The sequence below is a fragment of the Erithacus rubecula genome (genome assembly GCF_903797595.1).
Source record: "Erithacus rubecula genome assembly, chromosome: 2".
NCBI lineage: Eukaryota > Metazoa > Chordata > Aves > Passeriformes > Muscicapidae > Erithacus > Erithacus rubecula.
In genome coordinates this window covers 87,682,358-87,696,990 of record NC_136685.1, presented here as the reverse complement: position 1 = coordinate 87,696,990, position 14,633 = coordinate 87,682,358, and the positions used below count along the sequence as shown (strand labels likewise).

Here is a 14,633-nt window from a genome sequence, read left to right as displayed (position 1 = left end):
AAAGGAAACATGGAAGACACTGGATAAGCCTTTTAAAACACTGGATGAAAACAAGGTGGAGGAAAGGGGCAAAATGCACTTGGCTAGGGATTTAATTTATACAAAAAATAACCCTACTGCTGGCATCAGTCAACTATAATTAGAAATACGTGTCAGAAATTAATCCAACATATATAACCCACCTTTATAATATCATCATTATAATTTATACGATATTTAAGAACTTAATTAAGCTTTATTAAAATTTCCAATACAGTGACATCAGACACAAAAAGCAAGCCACTACACTTTTATTTCCTCCTATAGCTGGATGCCTAAAAACCATGTTGTCTTCCAGTCCAGAGACAAACATATGTACCTGGTCAGATGGTGAAGCTCAGTTCCTCCCTAGAGGGAAGATTAATGGATCTGATAAATTCATTCTCTAAGAAGGAAAAAATCTGCTTCCAGACCATCCCTGAAACTGCAGTGATGGACAACTGGGTGATAAGAGGTAGCACTGGACACTAAGTTACTGAGCTGCATCAGCTGCCACACACACAGGATGCCTCAACAGTGAAAACTGAAATGGGCAGGATGAACAACAACCATCATTCCTTGAGCATCAGATTTTCATCAGGCTGCAGAGAGAGTCTCAACAAAACAACAATATATAGGAGTATGAATTCTGTGCAATTGTCACTAGTAAGGAAGGAAAACATATTAATTACTTACTCTTACAAACAGTTATTAGAAGATTTGGAATTTAGTAGTGAGCAAACCTGCCGGTGAAAACGACCATCAAAATTAAAATGGTGGTTTTTGCATCTAATTGCTCATCAAAGTCAATTTTGTCTTTTGGAAATTACACCATGAAGGTCAAAAGTATAAGAAAAATGAAAATATCAGAGGATTTCAAGGCAAAATAATGTTTTCTTTACTTGGCTCTTTAGTGGCATAAGTTTTCTCAGTGTAAGCTTGTTCCCAGATGCAAGCAGCTGCTACACACACATTTGTCCAGGAAACACATGGTTAGAAATATACACTCCTAATTTTAGTGAAGATGAATATTTTAAGGCCATCCTGAGTGAAATCAGAATACAAATGTTAAAACTGGCTTCTGTTCCCCCATATACAACGTGACAAGCATTTGCTTACTCTAGGACTGCAGAGGAAGCTTTTAAGACCATGCATATTTCACCATCTGCTTTGCTGCTACTTTGCAAAATTCTGGTGATGTGAACAAATCATTACCTCAGATCCTGGAGGGTGGGCAGTTAGTTGGGAATGCTAACTCTGTTATTCATGACTTCTAATCTTGATTAAAACCAACTAGTAACCAGAAACTTCAGCATGGAGCCAGGAAGCAAGAATATGAAATGTAGAGAGATTCAACTTACAATTAAATCTTGAATAAGTGAAATTGAAAGTATCCTCTTGGTGCCATTTTCCACAATTACTCCAAGCCAATTAAGTGTGCCCCAGTACCACAAGTAACTCTGTCCTCCATGCCAGTAGCTTACAAAGGCAAAAGTGAGGGCTGTAGATAATAGTGTTCCAAGCAAACTGGACTGAGATCCTCCCATTGGAACATAAATGTACCTGTAGGTGAAATGACAAATAAGCAATGCTGTTAAGAGATTTCAGAGAAATCTCAGAAAAACATCCACCACAGAACAAATGTGACAATTTGTAGCATAAACACTACCTGACATGCTCTATTTACAGAGCTTGTCCTATTTTCTGCAAAGCTGTAGACCACTTCATGGAATATTACATAAATATGTACCACTTGAAAAAAGGACTATTTTGTGGTCCTGGTAACTCTGCTTTAGGCAAACTGTATTTTCAAAACTGTAAATAGCAAACATTCAGACTTTTTAAACTTAAATTGTTCTAAGTCAACTACAGAAATTACTCATATACAGTCACAACTCATAGACAGTTTCCCTTATGTCAGGAATGTAGATGCATGTAAACATACTTTATTGCTAAAAGGTTGCAATTTCTTTATTTTTAAATATTTCATTAAAAATTATGTGAACTGTAAATATTTCCTATCTGGCTCTTCTATTGTGCTCTCAGGATCATGTCAGTCTGATGACCTTTGGAGTAGTCATACCAAAAAAAACCTGGAAACCCATATGAAGCACTCTGCATGCAGTTATATTGTGCATTTAAACTGAACCCAGAGCCATAACCTTAGTCATTAATTGATGCTTATAAGTGTCCAGAGAGCAGTGCTCCTTTGGAAAAAATGCCAGAAGCAATGGGATTCTTAAAGCTGACACTATTTTGTGTGTCATTTCACTTCCAGCCTGAAGAGCTACTCTACTCCCATAACTTTCTGATTAAGGCATGACCACTGGCCAGACATTGTCTGAAAGAGTTGCATATTTCTGTCAATACTTTGAAGAAGCCCATCAGGCAGAGGAGTCACCACTCAGCTCATGAGTACCAGCAAGGAGATGTGGTATCTGAGAACCACCAGTGACAGCTCTCCTCAGCTGTCATTCCTTTGCCAAGACACTCTCTACTCATATTTGAGACTATTCCTAATTGCTAAGATAATTCAAGGATTTTTTTTTCCCAGTGAAATTTTTATCTCTGGTTATTAGTTTTCATATTCAGAGATTAATATTTTTTCAAAAATTAAAATGGGAAATTAACATATTCCTTTATTTCTAATCTTAGGAAATAAGAAAACAAATAATGGAGTAAAATCAGTGATGAACATAATTAAAGGGTAAACAAAAAAGTCATTAAAAAACAAGTGTCAAATGCTCCAAATTATCTTTTAGCATAACATCAATACACCTTTTACTTCAATCTGCTACAGGGAACATCTGATTACATGCTTTTCAGTATAGGTGTGCTTTTTCATGAAGCATATGAAAATAAATAGAAATTAAGATCAATAGTTTCTATTTATGTTGTCCTTTTCTTCCCTCCCCCCTTCCTATGTTTGAACAGTGAGGCAGTAACAGACACTTGCAATTGCAATCAATTAATCTAATGGCAGAGAGGTTTATCTTAGCAGTCTGCAAGCAGTGATTTTCCTGCAGGGCTGTGGCACAGAGCATAGAGAGCAGAGCCACAGACTCTGCTGCTTCAGCAAATTCCTTCTGCACAAAGGATTACAGGCATGAGAGGCTAAGCAGCTCAGTACTCTTAGGACAGACTTTCCCAACACCTTTCCTCTCCCTTTTAAAGGCTGATTGGTTTCTTTTTTAAGAAGGACCCATTCCAATACCAGCTCCCCTCCAAGGCATGGCAGTGCCTTGTTTCACAGAGCTGCATCCAGAGCAGCCCAAAGCAGGACACTGCCAGCCCTGCCATGCTCAGCAGTCTCTGTTGCACATTTAGGGATTTAAATGCCACCTGAGTCATGTCTGTCAATTCACAGAATCATCTGGGACCAATAACAGCCACCACATCCAATTACTGAATGGCCTGTAGGAGCTCAAACCCACAACCTTGGCCCTGTTAGCACCATGCTCCAACCTACAGAGCTCATCTCTGAAGCACAGCATTTCAAAGTAACCCAGGCACTGTCAAAAAGACACATGTCAAATCTGACTTCAGTTCCCAAAGAAACCTTCCCATTGACCCCATAGAGCCCTGGGTTAAATCCATGGCACAAAAGGGAGCTTTTACTGCAGGGCTGTCTTAAGGTTTCTGCACTGACACTTGTGTAGGCTCCAGCCACCTTGCCAGCACAGGCAGCCTCTACAAGCAATGGCATTGCCAGGAAGAGCTCAACAGCATCAACTCATTTGTTTCCAATTGCAGCTCACTTGGCCTGAAGGGCTTTCAGCTTACTGTGCAGAGAAAAACAGACTATTTTCTGATTTCTAGTGTTTAACAACAGCAGCTTAATAATTGAGCAGCAACACTTAATTCTGATTAATGTTAAAAGTTAGTGAAGTTTTAGCTCCTGGTGAGGCTGATGGCAAATGTACAACTGAAAATCCACTGTGTGAAGACTTCTTTGAAGAAGGACAGAAGCCAAAAGGAGTAACAAAATTTTCACTTTGACCTTCCCCTCCAGTACTGTGAAGAGTCTGCCTCCCTGCCAGAGGAGAAATGGAAAGCAGAAAGCAATGCTTCTCTCCTTCCTTGCTAGTGCCATAAGGAAATGGACAGGCAGCTGGCTGCCATTCCTTGCCACAAGGATCAGATCTTGTGGTCTTGCCTTCCCCTGTCAGGGCATTCCCACTGGCAGTTTTAAAGTGGTTATAAAGGTCTGATAAATGTTGAGAGTAATTTCTCTTGGCCAGTGTGAAGAGCAATTCTGTAAGTTCCTGCATTTTTCACACAGAAAAATCTCATGAGACATCTCATTAATACATCACAAAATACATCGGGGAAAAAAGTATTTGCTTCCTTATCATCCACACACATCATATCCATGTGATGTACATGTGCATACACTGCTGCCCTGCCAGGCCTGCACACAAGCAATAGGCAACTCAGTGTGCAGCCAGGGGCAGAGCCTGCCTTAAAACCAGGCACTCTGTGCTCTCAGATTACCAAAACACTCTGATAACCAAAATTGTCTTGCAAAAGAACCATGACAGAACTCTCATTGCTGCAAAGATGCATTTTGCTTATTTAAGAGCAACCTGGTAGTTTAGAATCTAATTTCTCTATACTTCCCCTATGTATTTACATGTACCCATTTGATTACAAAAAACCCTTAAATGTGAGGGGAAATAACCCCATGAAAAGCATTATTAAGCCGGCTGACAGAAGAAATATATTAGTTCTGTATTATCATCTACAAAACAACATGCACTTTGTAACTAACAATTTGCTGTGGTTTAACCTTGTCCAGCAGCTACACCCCACACAGCCCCTCATTCACCCTTCCCATGAGATGGGGAAGGAAAAGAACTTCTTACAGTGTATTCAGAAAGTTGTTCTGCTCTCCAGTTTGCTAAGAAAATCTGTGAGGAGAGAAGGAAGAAGGCAGGAAAAGAGTTTTAGGGGTAATGGCTAAGACAAATCGATGTCTTTTATATCTGCATATTTCCTGACTTCTCTTCTTCTTCCAAATACTTCCATCTACCTGCAATCCATCCCTGCAGTCCCTTTGGTCTGTAAACCCTGTACTGTGCTCAGGGTTTACACAAATGGAGAGGTTGCTGTAGAACATGCTGATCAGCTGCACCATAAGTAGAACAGCATTACATAAATATCTCATTTTAAGCTTCCACGCAGCTTTTAAGATGATTCCCATTTCTAATCACAGAAAATCCACACAGAAGTTCAAAATCCCCAGTTCAGGCACTATTAGTACATAAAAGTAACCATGGGTACTCACAGCAGCCTAACACAACTCAAAGGAACACCCTTGTAGTAGAGTTTCTTAACAGCTCTTAAACAGATGACACATTTATTCTACATGTGTAAGAAAGGCAGAAAAGCTGAAAAATATGGCACCAATATGCAACAAATTTATCTCAACTCACATAGAGAAAAAGAAAACTCAGCAGTTACTTGGTGGTCAATGGGCCAACCTCCCTTAAGGACAAGGAAAAGTATTTCAAGCTCTTAGAAGAAAGCATTATGCACATGACATGGAGAGAAGGGGAAGATAACTCCATGTCATTAAAATCTCAAAACATCTGGGGTGTGTTTGAAGCACATAAATACAAATATTGAGAGAATGTCATAGAGTGGAAATTATTTGCATGCACACACCCAGACCTGACATGACTAAACATACATTCCTAGCCTTCCCCTCTCAAGGCAAAGATGTCAATCTTATTTCTGTGTTTTCTATATTTCTATTTCTGTTTTGATTTCAAACGAAAACTTACAAGTGATTAAACTTGCTACTTTCACAAACAAAGCCGTGTGTGTGTATATGTCTTCCCCCATGTGCATTACATTTAGTCCAGGTACAGCAGTTTAAATGACCTTATCTACAGCCAGCAAGCTGTTTCATTTGCACAACTTATCTTAATTTTAACTCACTCAGTGAACATTAGAGAATTGGATAATATATGCAAATGGTACCATTTAAATCCCCACAGTAATGCAAACACAAACATAATAGCTGAAGTATTTAAAAGTGACATTTACTTACAGAGAATACCTTTTAAATCCAATAACCATTTTGTTAGCTTTCTTGAAGTAGTAATCTCCAGAACAATCATAAGAGATCTGACAACCATTCCCTTGAAAAATACACAGTTTCTTTTCTTTTAGTGACTCTACATTACCAAGTTTTTATTCTGGTAACTTCAGAAAACCTCTAAGAGGAGCATTTGTAATCAGTTAAGAATCATTCAGGAGGGTTCCTTGAGACCTCCACATACTGCTTTTACTTGTACATGCATGTAATTTTAAACATACTTAAATCTTGAAGTAAGTGCAAGTAAAGCACCTGTTTGCTACTCTGTAAAGGGCCTTTCTTCAACATGTGCCTGAATTTCTTCCTGAAGTAAGATCATAAAGCAAGATGCATGCTATCCATTATTTCTTCTCCTCTCCTAAGCATTGGTCTTGAAATGTCTAATCCATAATGAGATGAAATTAAAAAAAAAAAAAAAAAGAAAAGTTAATTTGCTTGTAATGGCAAAGTAAATACAATTAATATATGAGGATTTTGTGTTTTATTTCAGGGAATATTTGATGTTCAAAATTCCAGTGTCTCTGTAAGTTTCAAAGTATTCAAGGGTTAGCTGTGTGACTATCATACTGTTTTGAATTGAGCAATTACAGAGACAACACAGCAAAAATTTTAAAAGTAATAATGCAATCTTCCATCTTGCATCCTGACAATAGAAATCACTTGATGCTCTGTACAGTGAGAGTGTTTATTTGTGGACATGTGTAAAAAAATATTGTCCAGGAAGCATTATGCAGGTGCTGGGCTTCCTTAATTAATTAATTTTTAATATTCTCTTCATGGCCTTAAACCACTGCCTTTTTTTCTACTGCATAATAAAAAGATGTCAGGTGCAGTTCTGCAAATTCTTAGCTGTGGGTAAGTTCTCATGATTCCTGTTTTGTCACTTCATGCTGTCACTGACTTGAATGGAGCTATGCAGAGTGCCTAAACAAAGCACATCTGTAAGTCTTTGCAAGACTGGATCCTACAGGAATAAATCTGTTTTAAATCACAGAAACATCTCCCATAAACATGACTTTGAAGGCTAAGCCACTTATATTTGCACCTCAAATAAAGAAATAACCAGAGATATTTGGAATACCATTTTGCAAAGTTTCCATTAGGAGACTAAGTCTTGTTCTGTGAAACTCCATTTCTCACAGTCTAACAATTTTGCTGGCTGCTGGCAAAGCTTTTTAAGCTCTGTAAGACTCTCTCACCTCACCAGCTTAACCTGATTTTTAGAGACCTTGACAAATGCAGACCCTTTAAAATATTTAAGCTGATGTTGGCTGCAGGCAAGTCTTGCTGCATTACCACAAAAATGTTTAATGAGAAATTAAGTCCATTTGGTTTACAAAGCATTAATGAGAATATTCATATGCAAGAACACTCAGCTTTACAAATATGACCTGAATTCTCATTCACTTCACAATTGTTGGCATGTTTTCCAGCAAAGACTGAGTATGAAGTTTCCTACTAAAAAACCAAGAAGTGTTTAAAGTATTTCTCTTCCCTTGCATTCAACACAAAAAAATGTTATGAGTTGAATCCATATGTCAAAGGGCAGATAACTGCAGAATACTGAATAAATCATTTTGAATTCACTCTTCCAAGGAAGCTCATGTTTTCAGAGACTCATTTATTTCAAATGAAATTTTAATCTAAATCATAATATTTCATTCTAATGGAAAAAGTTTCATTACTGATGGACTGCTGTGTTTGGTTTTCTTCCAGCTGTATCTAGGAAAGAAAGAAACCCTGCCTATCACCACCTGTTTGCAGTCAAATGGAAAGCTACCAGTCAGCTGCCTGTGATCAGAATGAAAATGGGAGAGCTTCCAGTGACCAAAGAGCCAAAAGACTGGTTATAGAATTAAGTTCAAACCAGCACCCCAAATATTTTGATGACAGTAGAAGCCCAGATGTTATTGCCAAAACAACCTAGAGTTAAGTGCCTTCAGCTCAGCTTCTGGGTGGGAGAGGGCTCTGTCCCCAGCTGGCAGATGGAGCTGGGAAGGAGGCACTCCTGCCTCCTCCCATAAGGAGCCTGCAGAACTCCCTGAAACTATCCTGAACCCAACTCCTCTCAGGGGCCCAATTCACTGCTGATATTCACAATACACCTACCATGTGCTGATGATATCTAGGCTCAGCAGCACAACAAGCAGGCTATATACTCCCTTGAAAATGCAGCTAGAAGAGGGATTTATTAATAGCACTGTCACTCTCTGCTTATAAAATGGTAGAGGTCAGGCTCTTTGCCAGGGAGACCAACATATCTTGTCTCTCAGAGGAGTGTTCCAGCTGTCTGTTACCAGGCTGCCACCAGGCAGAAAAGAAAATGAGATTCAAAGAGTGAATATGCAAAAAAAAAACAAGTCTGTGGCTAGGGCATTACTCAGAGAGATGTGGATATTCCAGTCCAGCTTTCTGCACCAGGAATTGTTCGTTGTGCCCTAAACAATTATTAGACAAAATGCATAAGCAACACCATGAATGAAATAATTATTTTTTCCCCACTTATTTTCTTTACTTCTCCCAGCTCTCACACTGGATGTGACAGACAACACAGAGAAATTTTCAGTTCCCTTGAAGTTGCAAAAGAGCTTAAAGACTAGCTAGCAAATTAGAATAAAAGAAGGTACCATTACCCTCAAATGCACCTCTATTGTTAATCCTGCTATGTTTCTGTCAGCCACTGAAGTAGAGAGAATTTTCAGAAGATGATTGCCTACAAAAGACTGAAGTTTATTCCAGATAACCAGATTTGAAGGATATCCCAATATAGGGTCCAGACTGAAAACTATACTGGGATGGAAGTAGCTTTGTTTGCAACAGAAAACACAGGTCAGAATACATGATTACTACCTTGAGCAAGGTAAGTGAATCTAAAGCTCTAAAGTCAGATGTTTCAGCACAGAAGGCTGGTTACTTTAATACAGGCACTGGAAGAAAACATCTGAATGGATGCTAGGTATGCTTTTGGTGTAGTGCAAGCTCACAGGACAATCTGGAAGGAGAAATGTTTGTTATCAGCAAAAGGTACATCAGGAAAACATTACACTTACTGTAAGCAGTACAAAAACCAGCTGAAATTGCAACTAGGCACTGTAGAACACACCTGACAAATAAAATGTGGAAATGGCCAAAGTGTGAAAATGATTCCACACTTTGGGGAAAGGGTGGCTAAAGAGGCTGCAGAAAAAGGCATCGACATTTTGGTTCCGCAACAAGAGGTTAATCTACCAGATATTAAGCCAGAATATAGTGCAAAAGGCTGAGAGTTAATTGAAGCATTAGAAGCTTGATTTTGCCCCAGTGGATAAGCAGTCACCCCTCCTGGACAAGTAATAGTTCTCAAGAAAATTATGAGAGAAATAGTAGATAGAGAGCATCAGTTTACACACCGGAGTGCACAAAAGTCTTTAAAACACTTAAGACAGTGATTAGCTCCAAAATGACTTAAATTTTATATTCAAAGACTCAAAAGTGTGGCACATATAAAAGAAATCATCCCAATACTGAAAACAAAGTGGTAATAGGCCCTATCAAATCTAGTAATTCCCCAGGAGATTTCGGGCAAATTGACTTTACAGAATTTCCACATATGAAGAGAGCTATAAATATCTTTTGGTCTTACTGGATAGCTTTTCTGGGTGACCTGAAGTGGTTCCCTGTTACACCAACACGGCAAAAGAAGTAAAAATGTTCTTAAATCAAATAACTCCATGCTTTGGAGTTCTTTAGGAATGTCATCAGACAGAGGGTCTCATTTTACAGCAAAAATAGTGGAACAAGTTAGCAAGGCCCTGGGAATTCAGTGGGAATTACATACTCCCTACTGACCACAAGCTAGCAGAAAAGCAGAAAGCATGAATTACACTATTAAGCTGCAACTCAGCAAAATCTGTCAAGAAACCTCATTCACTTGAGTACAAACGCTTCCAATTGCCTTGTTGAGAATTAGGATCCAGCCTAAGGGCACAGAAAAACTAAGTCCCTACGAGCTGCTTTATGGTCAGCCTTATGAAACTCCTTACATCCCAAGGGATCTGCATGTTAAAGGTGGGGCACGACCTCAATAACTACCTTCTATCTTTAGGTAAAACACTGCACGTTCACTCTATGCCCCATGCATGCTGCCTTGCACTATGGACTTTATATCAACAAACTAAATAGATTATTCGAAAAAGTGATAATACTATTAAAATATCAAACAGCACATCCTATGAGCTCCAACAAACATGGAGGTGGCTGTACCTAACTGCATAGCCTTAGATTATCTGCCTGCTAGCTAGGGAGGAACGTGTGCTATTTTAGGACAGAAGTGTTGCACTTACATCAGTGATGGGTTTAAAGCTCAACAGACAGGAATCATCCTGATAGAAAGAGCAGTAGAAGACTAGCAGAAAGAGGAACATTCTTCTTGGTGGAACTGGCTTACTTCATGGCTACCAAATTGGAGACTGTTATAAAATGCACTCATGGCAATCACTGTAATCATTGTAGTACATGTACTTGCTTGTATTATGATTCAATGTTATAGATGTAACAGTTTGTGCTGGAAAATGAAGCACTCAGATTTGTCTGAAAGAGACAGTCTCAAGAAAAGTGGAACTTGACAGACAGCACAGAGGATAGAAACTTCCAGTTCCCTTGAAGTTGCAAAATAGAGCTTAAAGACTAGAAAGGCTAGAAAACTAGACTAAAACTAAAGGCTGGAAAATTAGGATAAAGACTCTAAAAGTAGACACACAGGATGTTAAAGGCAGTTGGAAGCAGTGGATAAATAGATAATGAGGAACCTGAGTGGTTTTTGTGGCAAAGTTATATAACAAGAAACAACAGTGCATGCCCTCAGAGAAGTTCAAGGCAAGGCCATTTAGAAAACTAGGGGCTTTAGTAAATATGACCACTTTAGACTCCTTTAGATGAACCTTTAGGACCATAAAAGGACTTCCAGTAACAGGCAGAGGCATGTAAATGAGTTCTAGGAAAAGGGATGTTTATGTATTAGCTATTGCAATGAATGTGTATGATCACAATGGATTAAATACTGTTGTAAAGTTTCACAACACATTTGATCAGAGGAAACATCCTCCAAATGTGTCCAGTGATGCCATAAAAAATGCCTGCTCTCTAATACTTCAAATTGTGTTAGAAAGTTTATAATCTGGACTATGTCTATATCAGGGGGCTCAAAATTCAGCTCCCACACAAATAAACCCTTTGCAACAAATCTCTTCCCTCTCTTCATAAGACTACATTCACAACAGTGCATTTTAAAGTAGTTTTCAACTACAGCTGAAGCAACAAGTAACAGTTCTTCCTCTGCATGTGACTGCAAATATCAAACTGTTTGTGGTACAGTTAGTGGAAATCTGTTAAAAATGTGTCATTTGTTGCTTTGACCATGCCAAGAATGAAGTACTGTGTTTTATCCCTTCTCTTAGAAAGCTGATTTAAATTCCATAGGTGTAAGCATAAGCTATTTAGCCATTCTGCTAATCTTAGTATGCCAGGTACATCAGAAAAAATGTGGATTCTTCTGCATGTGTGAATTCAGATGTTTAAAATACACTCATCACCATGCACTTAACAGCTACCTTTTCCAGCATGCCTCTGTCAAAGGAGTGCACAAAATGCAGTCACTACAACAGAACCTATTTATTTTCCTTATTAAACCATTTTTGCTTGGAGACAAGGTGATAAAGTTGAATAGCCCTCTAAAATTTGCTAGGTAACAGAAAGACTGTTTAATCTTTGCAGACTCCTTTGTGGAGAGTTTGATGATTCTTTTGCATTTTTATATCCCTCTGTACACATGCGTGTCAAAGGGCATTGTTATTATCCACAGACCACACAGCAGTTTTACCAAACTGTGAAATACCTTTGCTTCACTGGGCTGTATAGTTCTGTAGACAAACAGAAATCAAGATGTCAGAAGACTTTCACTTGGGTACATCAGAAATACAAATTTGTGTGTGACCAAAATAATGTTCAAAGTCCCAAAGTCAGTGAAGACTGTAAGTATTATAATCTTCAAATTATAAAACAAAATCAACAAAATGTATTTCAATGGATCTCTGAAATAAGGGCATATAATTAAGGAAAAGCAGAAATACAGAGGAGATGTTGCATAAATATGGCAGGAAACCTGACAAATATCAAAGTACCTGCTTAAGGAAAGCATAGCATTACATATTCCTTCAAACTGCATGAGCACAAAGTTTGAAGAGTTAGATTCTTGACATTATTCCAAACTGAGTAAGTCACTCACCTCTCTTGAGCTCACATTTCTTAGAAAATGCACTTTGCAGTTCTGGGAAATGACTATTTATAAAGTACAGCCAAGGCATTGAGATGTCTAGGTAAAGCTGGGATCACTGAAGATTATACAGCACCTTCCACAATAAAGAACTTCTTTACACTCCTCAGCCTATGTCAAAAATCCTTCAAACATCAGCAGAGTTAAATCACCTCTGATGCAGAGTATAATGCACATTTATCAGCCCAAATCAATGTTGCCTAATTGTTATATAAGTGAGAATTAATATAAATTTAATTAAGCAAAGTGAAGCAAAATATTTGCTTCTGATGAAGCAGCACCCTTAAATGACAATGATCTCCTTTTCTCTTGCTTACAAAGAAAGAATAGACATACTCCCCTAACAACCACCAGGAACAGGGTTCACTCCAGATAAAAACTTAAGTGGAAAATGACAATTCCTGTGAAGTCAGTAGCAACAGGGGCAAGAGCTAAAAAAACCCAATAAGTTTTAAACATATAGCAAGAAATCATTCCAATGCAAAGGTAGAACTTGAAAAAGAAATGTAGTTACAGCCAGAAATTTAAATATATATGTAAGGATGGGATAAAAACAGTTTAAAAAATGGGACAAAAACCAGGTGCATATTCAAGGAAAAGGGAATGGTAAAAGTGCCAGGGAAAAATCATCAGTTAAGGAAAGTTAAGTTAATCATCAGTTAAGGAAAATAGAAAATGTACCATAAATCTTCTTATCCTGCTACAACACCAAGCTGTCTATCTCTCCAGTTGTCTAAATGTAGTCTTTTTGTTAGAAAGAACAAGTAATGGTTGATGAAATAATGATTTTGCATTGATCCTCATGAAAAGCCCCAAGAGGGTGAATCAACAAAACTAGTTTTAACTGTTAAGTACAAATGTAGTCCAGAAAAGACAGAAAACAGGTTAAGGACCATTAAGGATGTCAGCAGCATTCTAGCCAGTGTGCCTTGATGAAAGTCTCTGAAAGGTATTCAAGGAAGCATCTGGTTTACAGATTGGGTCACCAGTCCTTGTTTTTCATGTTTTCTGCTTCCTGAGATTTCAACAGACTGTAAAAAGCAAACAAACTCCTTTTTTTTCTTCAAAAGTGGGGATTACCAACAAGAACAAGACAATTTCATCCAGCTTGGGAACTGCTCAGCAAATTCCTGGTGGTACCTGGGAACACACTATGAAATAGTAGCTTGTGCTTACCTCATCCTTAGGACTGAGGGCCAACCAGCTAAGAAAGAGCATTCAAAGAGGTAATGTAGGTCAAAGAGTTAAATAGAATCATCCACACCAAATTGGCTTATTTGTCCTGAAAAGCCTCAAGAAAAAAACCAAATCTCTAAGTTAAAATCTAATCAGCAATCTAAAGAATGTCATGGTAAGATAGCGATGGATTAGCTTTTAAACTGTTTTATTCACCAAATATTGAACAAAGCATTTAAACTGCTTCAATATTCAATAACTGCTACCCCTCACCAACGGGATGCAAGTACCTTCCTGGGCTGAAAGCTCCACACCTGGGAGAGAATCAGACAGTACAAAATCCCTCCATCCTACTGCAGTTTTGCCATGAGGCAGTGAAGATGACAAAAAAAGTGAATGCACAAACAGGCAATGTCCCACCACACTAAAAAGAAACCCAAGGCTTTGCACCCCAAACCATGGGTGATACTGGATGGAGGTGGAACATTTGTCCTTGACTCCAGCCTCAACTGGAAGGCAGTAGGCAGCCACTGCTCTCTGCTATTGATTTTCCACCATCTTGCAGAGAGTGGTCCTTCACTGAAAAATGGCTTTTCCTGGTCACAAGGCATCACCCACAGGGGCATCACTCAATTTTGAGAGCTGCAAGCAGAGCATTACCCAACACTTTCTGCCTTCACACTGCATCAGATCTCTGCCTCCATGAGGCACCTTCCCGTTCCATGACAGGTTACTTCAGCAAAAAGGATGTGGAGGAACAGCATCCATCAGCTCCTGGCTGAGACCAAAAGCTAAGCAGCAATGAAAAGGTACCTGAATTTCAGGTGTACCCTCACCAGTGATTTGACTCTTTGTTCTGAAGCAGACTAGAAATGCTCAGCCAGTTTAAGGAGTAGTCTCCCATTCTCCCCTACCTCTTACCTAAACCTCACAATTCTCAGTTATGAGCTCATACAGTGGCAGAGCAGAGCCATATGCATAGAATCCATGAACACCAAAAAGCCAAATGTAATTATGTGGGGTCAA

General features: G+C 38.6%; 1 protein-coding gene across 2 annotated transcripts in view; it reads right to left on the bottom strand.

The window, feature by feature from the left end:
- The window catches only part of HHAT (hedgehog acyltransferase), a 141,462-nt gene that overhangs the window by 68,729 nt on the left and 58,100 nt on the right, over positions 1-14,633 (bottom strand). For both annotated transcript variants that reach the window (XM_079297852.1, XM_079297853.1), the window contains exon 10: positions 1,380-1,581. In XM_079297852.1, the coding sequence (XP_079153978.1) occupies positions 1,380-1,581 (202 nt within the window). The remainder of the gene's footprint in view (positions 1-1,379; positions 1,582-14,633) is intronic.